Below are 24,094 nucleotides of genomic sequence, written 5' to 3' on the forward strand. Positions count from 1 at the left end.
AGCAGTCCTGACGCACACAGAGGCAAGGTCTTGTAACTTGGCTGCTCTTGCAAAGAAGACATGATGGGGAGGCTAGTCTTGCTCCTTTTGGGGGCCTTCCTGACGCTGGTGCACTCTGACCTCAGGGCAAGGGATCCTGGGATAGAAGAGGAACCCGAGGAGGTGGGGGGGCAGGGCAGTTGGGAGCACATGCATCCGGGGGGATTTGGGACCCCCCATCGGACCAGGAGTCACAGCCACCGGCCTGCCACCGCTGGCCCCTGGGACCCTCATGCAGGGACAATTTTGGAGACGCCTCCCCCTTCTGGAGAGACGCACTATCCAGCTCGCAGCGGGTGAGTTTGGGGGGACCCCTGTACCCTAAAGGGCCGAGAGACAGCACCCCGGGTCACACATAAAACACTGCCCACCTGCAGTTGTGTGATAGGAAACACAAGAAGAGAGAAGCAGCAAAATAAATACACTTACATGAGTGAACGTGCACACTTATATCAAAGATCACATGCAGGGGGAGAAACATCAAGTTCAATGGAGAGCATTTATATTTAGTTATAAAAAGTAACAGCACATTATACATCTGTTAATTTAAAACTACGATTCATATGTACAGATATAGACACCCCCACATAAAGAAACATATATATATATAAAGCACTGGCTTGTACAGATTGTATTTTTATGCATTTGAAAAGAAAAATAACATGGATCTGTTTGTTTTCCTGTGTAAAGAGAAAAGCTCCATTATTGTCTTGTCTGGCACACACTGTGATGTTAGTGTTTTTGTGGGGAGATTATTGAATAGGGGTTTTAAGTTTTTCTATTTTAGAAATTATCTGTGGCAAGTCTGAGCTGCAGTGGTTAAATGTTGTAAAATGGTCACAGTATACTGGTACACACATGCCTTGAAACTGAGAATCCTGCCTATACTCACAGCATACTCACAGCATTCCCTGTACAATGAGAAAGACACATGTTTTGCTTTACGCAGAAGTAATCAGCTGTAAATTATTATAATCGCCCGGAAGAGAGCTGTAGCTTTCCTGTTCTGTTGTTTAACTGGGTCTGCCTCAGGCTGTTTGATGTGAGATCCAACTTGCGCTTGTTTAAAAAGACCCAAGTCATTTCGGCCCCGCTGGATTCTTTGCAGTCCCATATGCAGTGCATTGTGGGTTTCTGTGACCGTAATGTGCCCTGGGCAAAACCAACTACAGTCGTTCCCAATAACTACAGACAAATGTACAGATCTTACCATGAAAATATAACTTCCAGCATTTGCATTTTTCTTAACATGGCATTACTGCAATAGATACAGCCTTGCAGAAGTCATTTCCTAAAATGTGTGCAGGGCAGACTGTAGCTCAGTGTTAAGGTGCTAGGCTGCATGGTGTTCAGTAGCTCATTTGTATTCCATATTGATGTATATCTGAAGTGCTGTATAACGTTGTCATATCTTTCCAAAATGTTTGTACTGCAATGAGGGCAGCTGTTCGCATCTGCAGCTGTACAACACCTGGTACAACACTTCAGCATTAACAAACTGAGCGATTCAGTCCATCAATTCAATGTCTTGATTTGAAACCCAAACCAAGAGATATTGTAGCAGAAGAGAGAGAAAATGGATTCAAGGAATGGACAAGAAAGTAGTGCAGCAAAGAAACTAACATAAAATTAACATAACCCAATGGAGGCTTTTTGGGTGTGGATTGTCAGTCTTGTCAGTGTGGTTTTGAGTCACAGATCACAACACAGCTCGATACCAGAAAAAAACACCATCAACAAAAGAAAACACAACCTGGAATGTGTGAGTGAGAGCCTCCCTTTCCTGTAGATGCCAACACACAACTCCCTGGGAGTTCCTCTGCCCAGCTTCCTACGAGGAAACTTCCATGGCTCGTGCCCGGAGAGAAGGCAGAGGATGCCAATGGAATGGTTCTTTTAGGAACAAGGAGCTCTCCGGACATGCGCTTCCCCTGCGGAGTCTCCATGAACTCAGCCAGGAAAACCTGATCACAGTTCCTTGTAGGGACAGCGTTGTCACCTCCGCTGTAGGGGGATCTCGATACACAAAGGCAGGCGTTCAAAGCTGTCAGACTGTGGTATGCGCGTATAAACTGCTCCTCCTTTGCTCCACCTGTGCACAAGATTAGATCAATCAACCAATCGATAAAATCAAAACATGACAACCCTTTTCGAGCAAATGCTCCAAATACAGTCATCTACTGTGTTTGCTGGAACATTCTCGGTTGATAGCTTTAGCTGCAGTGTTGAGGCATGTTGCTGTATATGCAAACAAATCAACAATAGGATACAAAGCACAGTCAGATATGACAGTATTGGCAGGGCACAGCAGTATTGTATAAACTGTATCAGCACGGAGAATCCATTGCAAACAAGCAACACCGAGGAAAACAAGGTCACTATCGGCAAAACTGAGATGCTGAATAAACAAATTCAGGGAGGGGAGTGTGTGAGAGAGAGAGAGCAAGAACAATAAGACAAATATGTCAAGATAATTGTTGCTTAAAAACGGTTTGGTTTCTGGGCCCATTCTTAGATTAAGACAATTGCTTTCCTGACTGGTGTCTGATTGGTCTTAAAAGTTAGTCAAAGCTTGCACTGGTATTATGATGTCATGTCCAGGAAGTCTGGAACAGGTGATACCATCCATTGTGAGAATCTCCCAGTATCAAACAGCAGTCTGGTGCTGACTACTGGGAAACTGCTGCGATACGAGTGTGAACTGGATGTGAGGAAGGGAGTCATATAAGGAATGGGTCATGGGTAGATGCTGATCCCAGTTTTTATTTGTTGGTGTGTAATCGTTTGTGCAAAACATATAAAAGGCCAGCCTTTTCCCCAATTTTGTGTTCACCACTACTACACTGATTTTCAAGAAATTCCTTAGGGAGCACCACTGACCTCTGTTTTGCCCTGTGCTGCTGCAGCCCCGTCTGTCGAGAGACATGGGACAGTTGATGTCTATTCCCCAGTCGCTGGCAACCTTGGCATACTGGACCCATGTCACAGAATTAAAGAAACCCCATCTGATTGCCCCCGCAGGCATACAATTTGGGCCTCTACAGTCCAGACATCATGGCTTCCAATCTGGCCTGTGTCATAGCGGACTGTGACTGGGAGTCCCCGGAGTGGTTAGACAAACACCATCTCGGCTTGGGCAGGCTCAAGTCAGCCAGGGTGTCACCAGCTTGTAACGGAGCCCCCTCCCGTGTCTTATGGGGCTGTGGAAGGCCGGACATGTGTGTTTTTGTCTGTGTGCCAGTGTGTGTGTCTGTTTGTGTGCCTGTGCATTGCCTGTATCTTTATTTTATTAGTCCAACCGTTAACCACTGCTATTTAGTAATGACAGGAGGAAGAAATATAATAAGAACTGTTCTGATAGAGATGCATTCACAACATCTCGACTCCCCCCTGCCCGGCCCCTCCACATTGGTTTCAGTTTGTCCTCTGCACCTTCCAAACAAGCCTGGAGTCTTTATGGCACCTCTTTGTTATTGAACGGACATCAAACAGCCTCCTGCCGTCCTGTACACAAACTCTCCGCCAGCTGGGCCCTGAGCTGAGCCCTTTCAATGCTTTCTGTCTAACGGGACCTGTTTCTCTGCCTGCCGTTGCTTTCTTCCCAGGGTTTATGTTACAGCCTCTTTTATTTTCACTTGCTTATCTGGCAAAAAAACAAAGATGTGAAACTGAAGCCGAAGCTTATCACGGCAGAACGCCTGGACACATCTTTGCCTGGTTTCCTCTCTGCGTCACCGTGGTAATACTCAAACAGAAAATGACCTCCCATCCCGACACTGATTTTTGTATCCCTCCTGCCCCACCTCCCCCTTAAACTGGAGGATGAGTCATTCGGTGCCTTGTTTGGTTGGCTTTTGCGGAGACGTGAGGTCCATGTTCCAAGGTCAAAGGTACAACGGGGGAGAATCTATCTCCTGTTTGTGTGCTCTGACAGGTCTCTGACACAGAAAAACACAGAAGGTCAGAAGATGTTCATGAAGAATAGACAAGGCAGGCTGGTGGTTGTGACTGCCCTGAAAAAGCTGCCTTTCCCGTTTGAGAACCAAGCCTGGATGTTAATTGACTCCAGACGCTTGTCTCTGTCTAACAAGTAGAATAACACCGCTGTCGAGTTTTGTTGTGAGGAAGCGCCGGCAGCCTAGCAAACAGTGGCTGGGACTTTTCCCTCATGTAGATATAGCTATGAGGTCACAGGCAGGCACAGAGCCAGAAACAACACCAGGATGGACCATCTCTCACAGTTCATCATGGCTGAACTCAGGACTCAGTTTTATTGTTTTTTTTCTTAATTGTTCCTGTTTTTCTCCCTGTTGAAGCCCCTGTCCTAACCCTTTGCTGCATAAATTGTTCCCAACTAACAACAAGGCTTCTTCTGTAATACATTCTCCTGGCATGAGGTCCGATTATTTTTCCCGCTTTTTTACTCCATGTGCAATGGCCACCGTTTACTCCATGAGACAAAGACCTGCGTCCACCGAGACACATGATGTCAGAGTCGTACGTGTTTTTTCTGCACTGCAGGGCCCAGAATGCCCACGGTCCAGCTGTCAAGCCAACAGGAGTATATGAGCAGATGGGAAATGCTACCAGTCTGTAGCGGCAGACACCAGAGGAACTACCTGGGGGGTCGCTGGTGTGTGGAGGACTGGACAACTACCTTCCCCCCTCCCTGGGAACTTTGATCACAAATCTGACAATAGCAGGGCATGGAGAACAGCTGGATCCAGACGAGAGGACACTTCCTGCATTCGAGAGAGAGAGAGCGTTAAAGGATGTGCCATTCAGAAACCGCACTGTTCTCACACGATATTTTAAGTGGCTACAAGTTACAGTGAATGGGGGAAATTAATAATATGAATGTGGCCATGTTAGGAACACAGTGCAGTCACGAAGTTTCCAAACCACTAAGTTGGTGGTGGAACAGCAGCATATTGGGTTACTGGGAATTAGTGAGTCTGTGGTGGAACCAGTGAGAGCTGCCTTATAACTCACAAAGAGATGAGAAGCAGATCATTCTGAGGATATGAGAAAATGTCCATTGCCTTTCCCATGTTTATTTAGATGTTGATATAATACAACTGCCAGTTCCTGTTTTTAAGATGAAAAAACAACACAGAAGTACAGAAAGCTCATTTTGGAACCTGTTTCCATCAAACCTTGGAACAGCGCTTGCAATTTTAATTTAGTCAGCCACCCCGCAAGGTCACTGAGTTTGGCAGTCCAGCAAGAAAGCTATTATCCCTGTCTCTGAGATGTGAAGTTGCTCCATGTTACTTGTTTTGCAGGGACCAGTTGTGTAACTATTAACTGACTGTTCAGCTGTAACCTTTTTGCCAAAATAAAATAAAAAGATACTGAGAACAGTTTGGTTGCGCATTCCATTGGGAATTTCTACAATATGGCTGGCACCGGACCACATCTCTGGGTATTTGCAGCTGGGGGATTACAAGGGGGTAATTCTTTCATCAATGGCTCTGCAAGGAACATGGTAACAATGGTGCATTCGGGAGCAAAAGAACAACCTACTGGACTACAATAGACCTGCAGGCTGAGCTCAGGGGCTGCTGTTAAAAAGCTGCAACGTGTGCCACGCCTTGTGCTATTCAGTGAGATTTTGGGAACACTGTGTGCTCTACATATGATGCCATTACCGAGTGCAAGCCTGGCACGGTGTTGTGTTGTGTTGCTTTATGTAGCCAGACACACCTCTCTTTTATCACAGCTATTATTTTCTTAGCCATTAAACTTGGGTTCCCACATTGTATGAGCTGCAGGAAGCAGAAGGGGCCGGGTGTATTTGTGGTTAACCTGAATGGCACTAATCGCTTTCACGTCAACAGAGCAGCAGAAACGGTCCCTGAGAGCATCAGAGCAATTTCTCAGAAACTGGTGATCAAAGCGAGAGGAGCTCTGAAAACAAGCCGCTTTCAGTCTATGTACCTTCACTGTAACTAGAACTCCTCTATTGGTAATTAGGCCTGCTTTGACCCCACTAAACTTACCAGCAAAGTACCTATTACTGCCTTTCTGCTTGACCTGCACCGTGTTTTGCACGTCCTCGTAGTTAATTTGCTTCAGTTGGGAGTAATACCAAATATCGCGTTCTCTTGTTCTTACTGTGTTACACTTTTGTGAAATGTGTGTATTTTGTGACAGCTGTAAATCAGAGGGCATCGTTCACCCCCCGTGTCTCCTCTCCCCAGGAACTGGTGTGCCTTTGTGCACAACCGCGTGGTGACCACGTCCGTGGTCTGCGGCACAGAGAAGTACATCATCAAGGCCCACAGCCCCTGTCCCAATGGCACCCCGGACTGCCAGCTGGTCATGTAAGTATCTACACATAAGCACAAGCCACCCAACACACACTCACCACTGACTCAAAGGAGCATGCGACCTCTTGTCTAGACCAAGCCCACTGACACTGGTTCAGAAAGCTTCATTGGGCCCCTGTCTGTCTCCTCAGAGGGAAAAATACAGGAGGCGGGTATATCCTGCAGCCTGAGAACAAAGGGAGAAACTCACTTGTAGGAACTGTCTAAAGAAACATAACTATATAGCCAGCGAAACACACCTGTTCTTATCTCTCCCTTCAGTGCTTCAGACAGTCTGAGCTTCGGCCTAAAGAAAATATAACAGCATTGCAGATATAGCATGTCCACACCAATCTTTGGTTCCACAGAGCTTTGATTCAGTTAGTGAAAAAAAAAAATGTCATCAATTTTTTCAAGAACATTAATCAGAGCTCTCCTCCTGCTCTCCCCGTCTCTTGACTGCTCTGTGTGCTTGTGTGTGCTGTTTATGCTCCCAGATACAAGCTGTCCACCAGGCCAGTCTACCGCGAGCAGCAGAAGATCTTCACTTCCCTGCTGTGGAGGTGCTGCCCGGGCCACAGTGGTGACAACTGTGAGGGGACAGGAATAGCAGAAGGTACATCACCTTCACTGCCACACAACCTACTGGTCTACATCAGCATCTGTGTTAGACCTAGGAACGGTCAAGTAAAGTAGAAGCTCAATTTACTTATTAAGTTAATTGGAATGATATACTCTGGTCCTCAAGGTATGGATTTGAAGAACCAGGCCACAGTGTGTGTGGAAAAACACAGTGAGATGCTTGTTTTTTGTCAGTCATGGTCAAAATACAGAGAACAATTAATCTTTGTATTGCTATTGTTTGGCTATCTTTGTTGTACCACATTGTCTTTGTGTATGTGATAGAGAAGGGAGAACAGCGTAAGATTTGTTGCTGTATGTGCCTTTTCCTACCTGTTGTATATATTTTTTTGAAACGGCATGGGCAGTCATAGCCACAGTGAAAACACACTGACTGTGCTTCAGTTGGTTTGAAATGCAAAAGCAGAATTAAGAGGCCTAAAGCTGACAGGCTGAGACTAATCCGTGTTTTGTCAGCAGTGGAGCTGCAGTACTGCGGTGACTACATGGTTATGCCACTAGGGTAATCCTGTTGACTGTACCAGGCTCTCGTTATATCATTTGTTCAACTGCTCTGCTTTAATTAAAATAACATGGGTGTTGATAAAAGTTGGAAAAGCTTTGAAGGAGATATTTTAGTCTGGAGATTTGACGTTACTTCAACTGATATCTCCCTCCCTCTCCCAGGAAGCAAACAACTAGGAGTTGCTGAGGTCTCCGTCTCAGGTATTTATTTATTTTTTCTTATTTTTTCTCTCAGGGGAGGGGGGGAACATTGGCTTCTCTTTCTTTGTGTCTGTCTCTCTCTCTCTCTCTCTCTCTCTCTCTCTTCCGACAAACACAGGAAGTGCACAGCCTAAGGGAACAGGAATTCGATGTAAATGGTGGCTGATTGTGTGAAAACCTATATATAGGGTTTAGGAAAGGGTGTGCAGCCGTTCTCAGGGCTACAGCGCAGGAATCATGGGAATAAACACGTGACGCCCGCAATTAAGCTCAAACAGAACCAGATCATAAATAGAAGTTGGAAACAAAAGTAAAACTGTCAATCATGTGTAAATAACTGTGTTTTCAGTCAAGATAAAAAATTGAACCTTTAAACAGCCAAAACATTCCCAGGCGATGTGTGTGGGAACTCCCTGACACCCCATCCCTTCTCTGAGCGCCGAATAAAGACCCCAGTTACTCAGTCTGACTCCTGTTTAAATAGTGCCCCCATCAACTACACCCCACACTGCAGCCCAGCACTAAGACACTGAACACACAGTAACCCAGCACTCACTGCAGTTGTGCTCTCTGTTTAGGTTCTGAGAAGGTGACCCGGATGTCTTGGGATCCAAACTCAGAACAAAATGACATCCAGCACTCAGGCCCAACACTGCCGGACCAACATGCACAGCCTGCAGAGAACAGCACAGGCGAGACCAGGCCGGACCTGGACAAGACTGGTATGCTATAGGGGAGTGTGTGTGTGTGTGTGTGTGTGTGTGTGTGTGTGTGTGTTTAATTCATGGGTGTGAAAGGCAATACTGGGCACCCACAGCCAAGTGAACAGTCATCTATCAGTTGTTATAATTCAAATTGCATCCTCCAGACAACTGCAGTATATGTCCGCCTCATTTTGTTTGTCTCAAGTCAGTGCCAAAATACTACACCCAATAAAACAGTATTTTTGATCACCACTGCATGGAGTGTCCAGGCAACGTATCTGTCTCCTGCACTTCCTCCGTCAATAACATAACCCATAGTAAGAGAACACCAAAAAAGGTCTTCCAGCAACAAGAGACGCAACATATAAATAGGCTTCAGGGGAGTGGGCTTGTATTTTTACCCTCCACTATCCCATTACTCAGACTAGCCTGTGCCTCTCGTTAAAAGCTTCTTTCTCAGGAAATCCTTCCTTTCTTTGCACAAAAGCTGTGACTGAAACGCAGTGAGGTAACCGCACGTGGGCTTTGACAAGCGGCAGCGCTCACCCGGACACGGAACAAAAGAACAGATCTGCATATTCTGCATATGGGGGTCTTTTTTATTATGTATACTCTGAAAAGGTCATATTAACTTTGCCAAGTGTTTAAACACAATACAAACCTACATCTCATTTTTATAGCGGAGACACATTGCCCTTATCAAATTCTTTTTTCGTTCTATATATATTTTGTCTTTGTACACAAAATGTTGGCGCTCAGAGCAACAATTCTCGGACTGTGTACCTATAAACACATGTACAAACACAAGACATCTTTAATGCTAATTCACGTACCAACTGTGATTTAGTGTCAGACAGTTCTCACTGCAACCAAATGCAATTATTTCCCAGAAACCTGAAATGAATCAGTGTGGATTTCACTTCATGCTAGCAGAGTCTTACAGGCCAAATATAACATGAAGCTGGCTAAGATGAGGGTGCAGTGTGTGTGCTAGACCTGAGACTCTCTCGTACTCCAATAGTGAACCAGGAGAGAATATACCTTATTTGTTTTGCCTCAGTGCCGGGCCCCAGTTTGCTGCTTTCCATTCTTCACTTAGTGCTGAGATAATCTGCGTTCCCAAGGGGGTTGGGGTGCAACCATCTCATCAAAGCAGCTGTAGCTCTCAGACTCCATCCATTAGCCAGCAATGAAATATTCATCAGACAAATGGAACGGCGACATCGTTCTTCAGTCGGGAGTTCAATTTCCTCCCGAATAATAAAAGAAAGACGGAACGAGTGATGTAATACAGCAGCTACATAAACAAGCAGGGGACCCAAAGACTGGGGCCTCCGCAGCAGTAAACAGAGCAGTGCCGAGATGAGACGTAACAAATTGCGACAAAGGATGAAAATGGCCTGAATGAAGTCTGAATGAAAGACTCACTCCGTCCGGGTTGAAAAATACAAGAGATTTGTGGGCGAAGGCTGTTGCGATGTTTAGATCCCACACACCCACCTGCAGACGTCTGCATCAGTCGGCACAGAGTGTGGGGGCGTGACTGTGTATATTTGTGCATCTGAGTGGAGATGTGACCCTAATTGACTCTCTCTCTTGCTCCAGCTGCCGTGGGAGCACCCCCAGTCCCTCGCCCTCTCCCCGACTACTCCTCCTCCCCTCTCCCGTTGCCTCACTTAGTGGCCCTGCTGATGGACCAACTGAGCCCGGTGCTGGGCGGCTTCAACAGCAGCCTGCAGCGTCTGTCCCGGGAGGTGGCGGGGCTGTCCCGAGACATGGCAGAGTTGCGCCAGGGCCGGGGCGAGCCAGGGGGCGGCGGGGGTCATGGGGACAAGGACGAGGACAAGGATGCCACCTTTGAATCCAAGCTGGAGGAGAGTTTAATCCAGATCGACCAGTTGAGGACAATGCTCGGAGCGCAGCGTGGCGACCTGGAGGAGAAACTGCGCTCCCAGGACGCCGCCCTGCACCACAACCTCTCCTCCCTGAAGGTGGACACAGACCTCAAGATCAAACAGCAGCACAGGACGATGCAGGTCAGTAGCGGCCATCATGAACGGTCCCATCTCCATCTGACTCGGCCTTAAAGATCTACTCCACTTCGTAAGGCAGTTTAGAAACGAGAGGCGGTCATTTGTCCCCCTCATGCTTGCTGGGTTAGCTGGGAACTTAGTAATGCTAGAATCACACGCATCCCAAGAGCCAGTGACTCGTGGGGTTTTGCCCAGACCTGTCCCAACATCTCTCTGAGTGAAGAACTGAGTCTGGAGTTCAGCTTCTGTGTCTGAGGGGGTCTAATTCAGTCACTTCTCAGTCAGCAGGTCATACCCCTTCTACTGACACTGGTCTCCATCCCTCGCTCTCTCCATTGCTTTGTTGTCCCCTCAGTCTTTTTAATGTTCCCAGCAATGTGACCCACCCTGCTTCTGTAAGGGACTTTACTGGTTGATTTTTGTAAATGTTATAAATCGAAGCACAGATGTCAGATCAATAGGATGGCAATAAAAAGAAAAACTCAACTCACTTTCCCTTTTGCACTTGATCTCTGCAGGTCTCCCTTCAGTCGCTCAACAGCTCCATAGCAGAAGTGATTAGGGCGCAGGAGAGACTTGAGGAGGAGATTCAGAGTGGCAGCATCCACAGAGAGAGCAGTGATGGGCTGGAAGAGGAGCCGGCCGTGTGGGAGGCCATCAGGAGGCTGGACCTGAAGGTTTTGGAAAACATAGGAGAAATAAGCAGGCTGGAGGAGGAAAAGGAAGTCATGGACGAAAACATCCAGGATGTCCAGAGGGGATTCCGGATGCTGGAGTCCAACATCACGGACACAGCCAAGGAGATCCGGGTCCTGTTCATGGAGTCCGGCCTCACGGTGGAGGAGAGCAACAAGGTGGTGCTAGACAGGGTGGAAGAGCTGACCAACAATATCAGCAACCTGGAGATGCAGCTGGATCCGATCAACAGCGACATAGACTACTTGTACGAACAGATCTATAAGAACGGCTCCAAAGGCTGCGACTGCAAGATGCTTTTCCCCCGGCTGGAGCAGCTGGAGCAGCTGGAGCAGCAGCTAGACAACATCACCGACCTGGCCAACGTCAACAAGCTCGCTCTGGAAGATGTCAAGGAAGGGCAAGATCTCTGGAAGGCGACCTGGAGCAGCTCCATAGAAGACCTGCGGCACGGGCTGCTGAACGTGCAGGAATCGGTGGCTTTTGAGCAGGGCCGGAGCCGCACCCTGGTGCTCAACGTGACCCAGCTGCACACCGCCCTGCGCCAGATCCAGCACGAGCTCGCTGGCCTGTGGGAGAAGGACACGCAAAGGGTGAGTGAAATCAGGCGCCTCTCCAGCTCCTTTGATTCGCTCCTGAAGGACGCCATCCGCCACACCGAGGTCCTCGAGGTGCTGCTGGGGGAGGAGGTGCTGGAGTTCACCAGGGATGCATCCCACCCGCTGGAGGACTACTCCATCCCTGCCCTGCACGACAAGCTGCGTGAGATCCACAAGGAGATACAGAGCCAGAATCTGAGCCTGGCTGCCCTGAAGAAGACCGTAGAGACCGAGGAGCGGGAAGGCCTGAGGACGGCTGCCAGCGATGAGCTGGAGCAGGTGGAGCAGTCGGAGTGGGAGTCCAGAGGCTTGGAGAGGAAGCGTGAAGAGCAGCTCCCAGAGTCCCCTATGAGAGACCGGCCTGATGACTCAGTCAGTGAGCTCTGGGCTCTGGAGAGCACGGTTCAGACGCTAGTCGTCCGGCTGGGCCAACTCGAGGAGCAGCAGTGTCTCTCGTGCTGCGACTGCGGCGGGAACGCTGCTGATGCAGTGGAGGAGCTGCAGGCCGAGATGGCCACACTCCGGGACAATCTGGATGGACACCTGCAGGTTTTCGGCAGCGTTTTCGGCAACGCGGAGCGACTGGCCACCTCAAATGCAACCTTGGACCTGCACAGACTGTGGGGTATGATGAAGAGGAAGGACAGGAAGAGACAGAAGGGCCACCACAGCGAGAGGAAGGAGGAGATGCCCCCGGTGTCTCACAGAGCAAAAAAACACGCTCTGACTCGCCACCAGAGGGACGCAGCCCTGGAAGTCCCAGGTAAGGAGCAGGCCACTTAATTAGCTGTCCAATGCATAGGTCTTGCATTGTAGGCATTCAAAATGGAAGAAGGCATCACTTCACTAAATGTTTAAGTATTTAAGATATGTATATATTTTTAACCTTTTACACAAATATAGACATTTTTAAAATATTGATGGTTTTAATGTTTTAAAATGCACTTATTTGTGGAATTGATTATTGGTGGTTTTGTCTTTTTTATTTATCTAATGCATTGACTGTTCTATTTTCTTTAAAAGCAGCAGATTGTTTTGTTCTTGCTCTATTGATAGTTTTATTTATTTGTTGTTTCATTTGATGCATTTTTCGTTAATTCCCATTGCATTAGATGGTTTGTTGGTTTGGCAGTTTGCCATTTTAGCACAACTTGAATTATTTTGATCGCTTTAATTAACTTGTCCACTTTATTTTGCATTTTGGTTTTGAATCACTTATGATTTTAAAGTTAGAGATGATTTTAGAGCTGGATTTTTGTTTTTAATCATAAGTATTACAATTCGAATGTTTTTATATTTGTAATGTAATGTAAATACTTAATGTAAATACTTAATAAAATAAAATTGTATTTCATATATATATATATATATATATATATATATATACATATATACACATATATACACACATACTTTTTGTGATACTTACGTTTGGTCACCACACATACTTCCCACAACTACAGAAGTACTTATTGTAAAAGCCGGCACATAACAATACGTCACCATATACTGTTGTACGAATATTAAAGTGAACAATGAACAATATCCCGAAAAAACCTGTATATATATATATATATATATATATATATTAGCTGTCCTTTGTTTACATACAAAAAGTAGTTATTGCACACTAACAGCAAACAGCACATATCAGAGTGAAAAACGAACAATATACCCGAGTGATAACTTCAGAAGTATTTCACACAATGCTTATTTGGCCTTGCAAGTCTTTTAGTTTTTTAATAATAATTGAGACAATATTTATATGCCAAGACTGCCCTCTTGTGGCCAATACAGTAACTGCAAATTAAAATAAACCACGTTCCTTAGGCACACGTATTGAAACGGACGCTAATTTCATGTAGCTTCCCTGCTAACTTTATGTAGTTCCCTCACTCTAAGTAGAAATGACTTCCCATGAAGTCTGGTGGAGAGAGTTTGTCCAGTTCCTCACTGCCTCCCCCTCTTGCTCTACCTCTCAGGGATCCTGCAGCCCGTTCCCGCTCCAGAGTCCCCCGTGCTCTTCCTGGCCAGCACCCTGGCCGGCACCAATCAGACGGGCCGGATGGTTTTCGAGAAGGTGCTGCTGAACCGCGGGCAGGTCTACTCTCCCAGGACAGGGGCGTTCCAGGCGCCCACTGACGGCGTGTACCTCTTCGTGGTGACGGTGGACTTCGGGCCCGGCCCCTCCCTGGGCCACCTGAAGAAGGCCGCGGTGCTGGCCGCCACCCTGCACCAGAACCAGAGGAGACCCACCGGGCCCCAGTCCAGGGTGTGCATCCTGCAGCTGGAGCAGGGGGAGCAGGTCCACTTCGAGCTGCTGCAAGGCTCCGTGGAGAACAATAACCCGGTGGACAACACCTTTGGGGGGTTCCTGCTGTACAAGAGCCCCTGATGGCTTCCCCAGGAACCGAGACACTTCGCAGCAGAGACTTGAGCAGCTGCCGGTCTTACCGTGACTTCTCCTTCACTTTTTCTTTTTCTTTTCTTCCCTTCTTCTCGCTGATTGAATACATCTCAAACAACCTCTGGCGCATCTTCCCAACTGAGTCGCTGCAGCCCCTGCGAGACACAAGATGAACTCTGTCACTTCCTGTTTCAACGATATCGAATGACCAATCAGAATCCGGTCCATGGGATCAGAGGGGTTGGGTTGAGGGTTGAGCTACCCCCCCACCTCCCCTCACTCCATCACCCTGAATCCAGACAGAGGGAGGTTTCTGGGACTGTCTGGGGGACTGGTTTTCTCCTCATAAACTCTTCCTGTAGGCTGCTCAACATTGTAGGTGGTGTACTTCTGTATATAAATAATAATAATAATAATAATGCTATATATACACATTTCCAACATCAATCACAAGAAATGTGAAAGGAGGACCACACACCAGTCAGACCACGGCCTTCGACAAGAACTCTCCTGCCAGAATAACAGCCCTTCTACGCCCCATGTGTCAAACTCAAAAGGCAACTGTGTGAGACTGGCACACACCCTGGTCACACTTTATTTTCTGCCAAAATCCCTCGTTCGTTCCAGCATCCAGATGCTGGGAAAATAATGCCAATTGCTGCTCTTCCGCTGGTGAAGTCGGTCCAAAGGAGAGCAGGTTTGGCAACTGACACGAGAGTTCACGTTGTGAGGGAGACAGTTGGAAGACAGGGGTGCTATATCAGAGGGTGAATAAATAGGAAAAAAGCTGGATCTGGGTCATGAAATCCTAAAATCATTCCCATATGCAGTTATGGCTGTTATATGTGCAGTACCATTTCCTGCCACAAGGTGGGGGCAGTACATTACATATTTTTCAGGTCACAGATAACAGTTTCCTTGTTCTGCCCAAAGAAATCAATAACAGGGAATCACTCCTATACAGTGACACTTCAGTGACCTGTATTCCATGGCTTTATGATTAAATTCTCTTGCCATCTGCCACGTTTCATTATATTAAATGATGACCCTGCAGGGACCATGAAAACGCACTGTCAAAGGCACTGTTTAACATCTGTCTCCATTTGTTTCTCAATCCAGACCACTGCCTTAAAAATATACGCTGTACTGATGGAATTATGGGAATACTTTTTTTAATAAGGAAGTGCCGTTTTGCTCCAGATGGGGTAGAAGTTCATGCTGTTGACTGGCACTGTATCGTTGCACATCTCCACATCTGTAATTTCAATCCGAATTCACCTTGTAATTTAAAAACTGCTTTTCCAGGCCGAATGCAAACCAGTACGAATATGAGGTTCTAATGAAATCCAATGAGGCAAAAGGGAGACACCCGCCTCCCCGACAGCAGTCCGAAATAATCAACCAAGACAACAATGTTGTGTACTAAAATAAGGTTATTTACTTAGAAATTGATACATTGGAAATTATCTGTGTACAGAACATAGTTCTTTTCAAAGTTTTCCTTGGTAAACTTAATAAGGCACCTTAAAAACCAGATGCTGTACAAAATACATTGAAGAGTTACATTTTAGAAGTTATTCTATATGGTTTTCTTGCATATAACATATAGCAAAAAAACAAAAAAAAAAAAGAATCTGGTTCCTGCTCAGGTGTCCAACTTCCAATAACTATTTACAGACACTTTAAATTAACAACATGACCTTTTTCAAGATACAAATGTATGAATTCATTGGGCAAGCAAACCTGGACACGCAAAAGACTCCTGGGGATCGAGATGTGTAGTGTAACCGTGAATAAAGGCCGATCCGTGACTTTCCTAATTTTGTCGTGGTGGGTGATAATCAACACACTAAATGTAGAGCGAACACCTAAAGACCCGGACCTGGACAAGGGCGTCTGCTAAGAAATAAATAATAATAATAATAATAAAGATGAGACGACAATCCAGGGGCCACCGAGAACGATACCAGGGATTCGTTTAGAATCTACTTTCTAGCTGCTACTTTTAACACAAGACACATATACATTATATATATATGAGCATGTAGGATGGCTGCAGAATATTGAAATTTGGTGTACAACAGTATCTAACTATCCATAGAGTGAAAGCATTCTTTTCAAAGGCCGTTTTGCCGTGTCTGATGTATTGCAGGGAGATACCGGTGATATTACAATCACAACTGTTTTTCTGTGTATTTGTGCACCCCCCCTTTAAATTAAAACGACTTTTAATTTAAAATTAACCTTCCAACCTTTTTTGTTTTAAATGCATATATAGGCTTTGTCACATGCATGAGATCTATCCTAACTAAAGAGGGCAATGCAGTTTCAGAGCATCGTGTTTTTGATGCAGTTTCATCCATGTGTTTTTGCATCCAAGTTACTCTATTTTATTGACTTGGAGATCGACAGTATGTTTCATCTTATACTTTAGTGTAATAAATGTGTCTTTTTTTATGTACAGACTACAATTCTTGTCTCGTCAGGATTGTCCTGAAGTCAACACACTCTATGACACAGAGACACAGAAAGGGAAGACTAACACACTCTGATACACGTCCTCTACTTTAGTAACAGTTTGGCTTAACCCTGGAGGGCAAAAATCATGTGACATCACTTCATATTTCATACAAAGTTCATTCTTGTTTTTTCTTTTATATGTATCCAATTATTCCTTGATCACATAACAAAACAACGTGTATTTTAACAAATACAAGAATGGCAACTATTGGTAGTCTTTATACAGGAGCCTAAAGCCGACATGCCAGCAGGAACCATGAAGACGGGTGAAAGGAACACCTGGCTTTGCTTTTTCAAACCATTTTAGTAACTGAAGGAAAAAAACAAAAACAAAAACCTCCCTTTTAATATTGAACCTGTATAGCTGAAGGTATAGTTCTATTGTATATACACACACATACTTTATTTTGTGTCTTGTCAATAGTTAAGTATACCCATTTGTAATCTACAGTATTTACATGAGTTTGAATCTGCTTGGAGTGACACTAATGAATAAATAACATCGATTCGATTATCAGGACTGACGTTCGATTGGTCTCGTTTCCTATGCATCTCACAATGCCGCATGCGTCGATATTGCACGCTCACCAGGTGTAACTGTACACTGTCTGTCCAAAACCATGTTGACATCTGCAGCATTCGACAGCTGAAAAAGCTTAAATACTGATCATTATATGGCTATTAGTGTATGAACATTACAGTACAACATCCTTCTCATAATGACGACCTAACATATGAGCTCTGCAACAGCAAATAAATAAGATCTAGGGAGTCCTGATGACTAACAAGCTGAATGGGAATTAGCAGAAACATCTTGTGTGTGTGTGTGTGTGTATATATATATATATATATATATATATATATATATATATATATTGTGGAACAGGTACAAAAATGGAGAAAGCAAATGAAAAGACCAAATGCGAGTTCTGGAAGCTTTAGCTCCAGAATCATCCTTTCAGCTGTCCTAGCCTATTGCCACCTAGGCCTGAATTATTTCAGCACTGATGTTTAAATAAAACTGTACACACATTGTAGTAATATATATATTCTTTTAAAGGCTGCAAGTTTTGGCTTATTTTCCTCCCCCCACGTTGAGCTTGAAACAGACTGCATAGACGCCACAAAACGGACAAATAAAAACACCACGGTGTGACATGTAAAGACAAGGTTTAAAAAAAATCCATAGGACTACGATTAATTTTTAAATACACTTGAGACTATCTTTTCCAGACAATATTGGTGTGATACAAAGTGACAAAGATCTCATGAGAATCACAGCTTGATTTAAATATAAGGCATTATTTCATAACTAGAGGCTTTTAACTCGTAGTGAAGGAGGGTCCTCTCAAATCCGGAGAGATTTATTTTTCTCTCTAAGTTTTCTTTTTTCTGGACTGCCAAAACTCACTGCCATTAAATGCATGCTGAAAATCAGCTGGACATCAACAAGTATGCAGCATATAGTTAGTCTTTATATAGGCACAGTATCTAGTCATATTACTTATTTACATTTTAAATACAAATTCATTCCTGTTACCTTCCTTGAAAATGTCTTTGTATGTTCATTAAACAAGCCGGAAATACATTTGAATACGTCAGGAAAATTAATCTGTCCTGGCACCAACAAAACAGTTTGAATATAAACCAGTGGAAAATAAAATAAAATACAATAATTCATAAAAATAAAATTGGCGGGTGACATCTCATGTGCACATCTCCACTCCTTTCGAAAGTTTCCATCCTTCCTTCCGCTCTTCGGATAGACAGCGGGCGACTCATCTCACGTGACGCAAAGCGCGGCTTTCACAGAAAGCACAATCCCAGGAGTTCGGCTCTATTGCCAGTGTCTACAGTCGAGGACCAGAGGAGAGCAGACCCCATCCTGTGAGCGCGTGCAGAGCTGTCCGGCGCTGCTCCGAGCCCCTGGCCCACAGCGCGCCGGGCTGCGCGGGGCGGCGTGGGGGCGGACCTGTCCGTCTCAGTCGCCTCTTTCTAGCAGGAAGCCAGTGAAATTTTCAGGGTCCATTTCCGCGCCCTGCTCTCTCATGCTTTTTCTCTATAGTCTCCTCTCTGCTGAGCAATAATGAACAAACCACAACATAATCAACACTAACGGTCCTCTCATCAGGAAGAGGAAGTGGTGGGGGGTGGGGGGGGTGGTGGCGAGACGGTGGCGTCCTCATATTTTGATGTCCTGAGATTCCACCATTTTGGCCAGGGTCTTCTTCACTCGCAGCGCCGTCAAGCGGGAGGCAGGATTGTGGGCCCAGCACTCGGACATCAGCTTCAGCATCGCCCTGAGACACTGGGAGGGAGAGAAGCGGTTTACCTCCTTCAGATAACATACAACCTCCCAAACGCCAGCCATCAGGCGCTCATACACATGCGGTTTCATTATCATGCTATGTAGAAGATGTCTTTAACAAGGATAACATACCTATAGACATATAAAAAACAAAAACTACACATTACAGTGAATACAGTGATGGTCTACGAGAAGATTAAGACACGGTGTTATAAAAACAATTGTGTCATCGTAAAGGGCCGCCCAGATGTGCAGGGATCAGCACGACGGACATTTCGCAGGCTCACCTCGTCGCTGTTCCACCGGTTGGACACGGCGGGCCGCAGGCACTTGACACACACCACCTCCCGCATGTCTTCGTAGGACGGGTCTGCGGGCACCATGTCATAGTAAGGTAGCTGGTACTCCTCCACGATGCCTGAGGAAAGGTCAGAGTTCACACGGTGTACCAGCGCAGTCCGCACCACAAAACCCAGATTGATACCGTATCAGGGTCACTGAATGCCCCCTCTCCTAGACTAGCGCCCTCCGCTCTGACGAGGCTGTAATCTCTACTCTCCGATACATGCTGCTTCATATCCTATCACCGCACAGGATCCCCCCAGCATAAAAATGTTCTCGTACCTCCCGTGATGCACCGCCTCGCCATCTCCCAGACGATCAGCCCGTAGCTGTAGATGTCGGCCACAATGTAGGCCTGGAAGTGGTTCTTATTCAGCGTCTCGTCCAGGACCTCCGGGGCCATGTAGCGCTTGGTCCCCACGCGAGTGCTCAGGGGGACGTCCACCTCATTGGTGTCACTGAAGCGAGGAAGAGGAGGTTACAGCACGGAGGTTACCTGTAGCAGCTAAGGCATGGTCATTTCTATTTATTCAAATGGTCACCAATAGTGGAAACGGTGGGATGGGACGAGGTGTACCTGTTGAATTTGACGGCCAGCCCCAGGTCAGCTATGCAGCAGGTGCCGTTCTTCTTCATCAGGATGTTCTTGCTCTTGAGGTCGCGGTGGGCGATGGCCGGCTTGCCCTGGGTGCCGTAGATCTCGGTGTGCAGGTGGCAGAGCCCGCAGGCGGCCGAGTAGGCCAGCTTGAGCAGGGACTTGGTGTCCAGCGTGGTGAACTTCAGGAAGTCGTACAGGGAGCCGTTCTCATGGTAGTCGGTGATGAGGAAGAGCTGGGTGAAGGCCCCAGTGCCTTTGATGTCCGCTGCAATAAACCCTGTGGACAAAGACTACGTTCATCACAAGAGGACGAGCATTTTGATGAAGGAGAGACTGGTAAAGGTCTAAAACAAGGGATTGACCTACCAGAGAGTGGTAAGGCAGTGGTAAACTACTATTCAGAACTACTAGGAGGAGAACTGAAGCCCCTGCTTAAGAGCACATAATCTATAGTATACCTACAAAACAATACCACTACAGTTATATAGACACTTACAAACAGCAGATACTGCCCGTTAAAAGCAAAGTCTCATTTCCCGAATTCTAGTTCTGACCAAAGACACCCAAATATCCCACAAGATAGACTCTGCGACTGATCGTTTTAACGCCACCGTGTTTGAGGGGATGGGAAACGATTAGCCTGAATGCGCACACAGCGTACCGAGGATATTTTCGTGCCGCATGAGCACCGTCTGGTAGATCTCGGTTTCTCGGAACCAGCTGGCCTCCTCCCGAGAGAAGAACACCTTGACCGCCACCTTCTCCCCCCGCCAGCGGCCCAGCCACACCTCCCCGTAGCGTCCCTTCCCAATCTGACGCACCATCTGGATCTGCTTGGCGATCGTCCGCTGCACCTGTGGGGAGGGGCGAGACAGCATGAGGTCAACGATCAACCAGCTACACGTCCAAACACAGTATTCAAAACCCTCTGCATCTCTGAACCATTGCGATTTGAAGAGAACGTGACAATGTGACGCCAAGTGAATTATTCTAAATTGACGTGGCCATTCGGAGCAACGTCTTTACAGATACATTGATCTTACCAGCAGGGGCAGCCCAGAGCCGCTGCCAGAGGTCTGGGACTGGTCAATCAGATCCTTCAGCGACTCTCCCACTGGGATGAAGGCCTCGTCTTGCTCCAGGTCTCGGTTATAGCGCCGCCTCTCCGTCTGCCATTTATATCTGACAAACCACCAACAAGACTTTTTAAAGATACAAAGCTTGCAAATGCAGGACATTTTGCCGACACCAAAAGGATTTCATTTTTGGAACACTAACAATGCCACATTGTTTAAATACGCACTGCTGACTCACTCAGGTTTAACTGAAAGCGAAAGGACAGTTTGGAGGAAGGAAGAGAACAGACTAGGCGAGGATAATTGTAAGTAAACATGAGGGGAAAAGTAAACAAGGTTACATTCAAATGTCAGTAGTTTAAACACAACGCCCGTGAGGAGCTTAATAAATGAAAAGGAAGACAAACACCGATCCGACTCCTTACCTATAATAGCAGATGACAGTAATGACGACCAGCACACAGCAGCATATTGTCACCGATATCAAGAAGGCAAGCCAGTGTGCGCTGCCAAAGAGAGGGCCTGTGTCAAACATACAAGGGAAAAATAAAGAAAATTTTCCTTATTCTTTGTCAAAAACAGACACGCCCTATTCAAACTGATTCAAAGCAGTGAGTTACACAAACTCATAACGCATATAAACTTTTCACTTTGCTCTAAGCTTTGTCCTTTGTTATTTTTGTGCCATGCGGCCCCGATCATCGAGATCTGCACCTTTTGGAAGGGGAGGAGGTAGCGTCGGCTGTAGATCCCGATTGCAGAAGTCGGTCTGGCAGCACTCGATGGTACGTCTCGTCTGAGCTCGGGGGGAGTCCTGCAAATCCAAAAAGTAACCCGGTCAAATTGCCCTTGTCATGCGAAGATGGAGCTAAAACCAAAACACTGCAGAACTCGGATATGAAGAACGTATGCCCTTGACAAAGGAAATGACCTCATCAACATGTATAGGCTATGGTGAAAGAAAAAACTAAACAAAAAACACATTGTTCTCTTGACTTTTAAGAAGCAGAATACAGATTTTTTCGGGCTCCTTCCCTAGTCCCTCACCTTCCCCACATATCAAATTGCAGGACTACCTTGCACTGAAAATCTGAGCCTTCGTTCTTCATGCAGCCCGAGGTCAGCAGAGACTCCCCGTGCTCATCCTCCTCGATGATGGCAAAGCACTGGCCATTAGTCCTGCGGCACAAACACAATCCCATTAGCACACCGACATCCATGTTGCCCTAAGAGTTGGCTTTACACTACTGCTGTTTTCGGGGGGACGGGAGGGGACACTCACTTGCAGGTGTTGTTGTTGGCATTCTCGGGGCAGTGCCCAGAGCAGTAGCAGGTCAGGAAGCGGGCGGCATCTTCAGGAGACACCGTTGACCCATCCGCTAACCGGTTGGGGTCGGATCCGGATTTGGCCCCCGTGCCATGGAGCATGTGGTCTGGGTTGTGACCGCCTACCGGGAAATAAAATGGGACACGATGTTGACGGTGACTTCCACGAAGGGATGGAGTACCACCAGAATGCAACTCCTAATCGACACACACTTTTTCCAATTTACAAATGGGATGCGTTTGTGTCATCTACGATGAATGGCCCTAATATAACCTGCTAGGTAGACAGACTTCTCCAAGCCTGGTGCTGTATGTGCAAGAAGGTTTGGCTTCCTTCCTAACTTCTCCTCATTCAGGTTTTATCAGTTTTATCAATCTCGGAAGAAGCAGCAGCAAATCACTTGGAACGCTAATTCTCTGTATTTCCATATGGGCAAGAAAAAGCATACTATTATGGTAACAGCTGCTTTTCTGTGTGTGTATTTTAAACATTGTTATAAAACCACATTAACAATTGGGGTTGTAAACTCCAGGAGGACAGTAGTGTGCTTTGGCTTTTTGTTCCGAACTAAGCTTCTAATTACTTCATTGGTCTAATTACCTGCTAAACTGGCTGCGTTTAAACCTACACCCCTCAGCTTTAAATTCCTGTGCAGGCACTGGAGCCTGAATCAACAACTTCACAAGCCAGGAAGATCCGAAACATCACGGCACTGTACTACACGCCTAATTGCAAAAACAATTCAGATCAGTCGAGTGGATTGAGCCTGAGGTCCCTGACTTAGCACATGATTGCTCACTTTAAATCGAACAGCAAAATAAGACTTTCTTCGATGATTTTTGGTTTTGTTTTGTCTTTTTTCAACCAATAGAAGTCTAGGGAACCTTCAGCAAGTCACAACAAACTAGTCAGCAGAAAAAAACTATGTGAAAGCGAAACCATCTACCTCTCGCTTTCTCCTCGGTGACCGGAGCCATTCTGGAGTTGCGTATTTTGACATTGTACCACATCTACACACAGGGAGGGGTTTAATTGAATGATCTCACACTGAGGCAGATCACACTGCACTGTTAATGTTTCAAACATCAGGCCTCCACACTACAAAGCATGTGCCACCTTTAGAATAAATAAATACATAAAAATCCACTTGAGATATTGATTACCGTATTATTATTATTTTTGGTCTAAATTACAGGGCTGCCTGAAACATAAAAAAGGAAAAAGGGGAGGGAAAAAAAAGCTCTGCAGCCATAAACCAATGAAACCTGATCGCCCGGTCTGTGCCTCTCCCCCTGCTATGCAGACATGCCCAGAGCAGGGCTGCGGAGCACAATGCGCCATGTGTTTTTGCACGGCTGTGAGGACTTCCTTTTCACCACGGCGAACCCTCGCGTTTCGAGTTCAGACATGTCTGCAAGAGGCTAATCTGCAGCAAACCCACACTTTTAAAGTCTAGGCAAACAGCACAATGCTCTTTTTGTTTTTTTTGTATTCCCCTGCTACTGCATTCCACCCAAGATCTCACTCCAATCCGGGAGTTAACTCCGATTTTGTCTGAGATGGGAAGCGATATTCACACAATTAGTCTTAATAGTGCAAGAAGGATGTGGAGACTCTAAGGCCGTTACAACTTTCACTTCTGGTAAACAAGGTAGAAATGTGGTGCTGCTTGGTACAGATTAAATTTATATATTAGAAATACCTTGACTCAGTGCCCATTGGGGGTGTCAAGAGCTTGGGACTGTGATGCAGATCAAATGTATAAATACCATATAGCCTCTCTCTAA

General features: G+C 46.0%; 2 protein-coding genes across 2 annotated transcripts in view; one reads left to right on the forward strand and one right to left on the reverse strand.

The window, feature by feature from the left end:
* On the forward strand, window positions 1–16,593 carry mmrn2a (multimerin 2a). The gene is made up of 8 exons (XM_066693206.1): window positions 1–335; window positions 6,243–6,365; window positions 6,848–6,966; window positions 7,659–7,697; window positions 8,276–8,419; window positions 10,007–10,437; window positions 10,953–12,492; window positions 13,712–16,593. Exons 1-8 carry the CDS (start codon window positions 61–63, stop codon window positions 14,122–14,124), a joined length of 3,084 nt encoding a protein of 1,027 aa, XP_066549303.1. The 5' UTR covers window positions 1–60; the 3' UTR covers window positions 14,125–16,593.
* The window catches only part of bmpr1aa (bone morphogenetic protein receptor, type IAa), a 15,499-nt gene continuing 6,956 nt past the window's right edge, over window positions 15,552–24,094 (reverse strand). The window contains exons 2-11 of the mRNA XM_066693207.1: window positions 22,263–22,428; window positions 22,057–22,159; window positions 21,695–21,794; window positions 21,406–21,502; window positions 20,948–21,086; window positions 20,566–20,758; window positions 19,884–20,181; window positions 19,589–19,764; window positions 19,252–19,382; window positions 15,552–18,964 (exon numbers count right to left, since the gene is read on the reverse strand). Of these exons, the coding sequence (XP_066549304.1) occupies window positions 18,839–18,964; window positions 19,252–19,382; window positions 19,589–19,764; window positions 19,884–20,181; window positions 20,566–20,758; window positions 20,948–21,086; window positions 21,406–21,502; window positions 21,695–21,794; window positions 22,057–22,159; window positions 22,263–22,428 (1,529 nt within the window). The 3' untranslated portion in view covers window positions 15,552–18,838. The remainder of the gene's footprint in view (window positions 18,965–19,251; window positions 19,383–19,588; window positions 19,765–19,883; window positions 20,182–20,565; window positions 20,759–20,947; window positions 21,087–21,405; window positions 21,503–21,694; window positions 21,795–22,056; window positions 22,160–22,262; window positions 22,429–24,094) is intronic.

This window comes from Amia ocellicauda, chromosome 20 (genome assembly GCF_036373705.1).
Source record: "Amia ocellicauda isolate fAmiCal2 chromosome 20, fAmiCal2.hap1, whole genome shotgun sequence".
Classification (NCBI taxonomy): domain Eukaryota; kingdom Metazoa; phylum Chordata; class Actinopteri; order Amiiformes; family Amiidae; genus Amia; species Amia ocellicauda.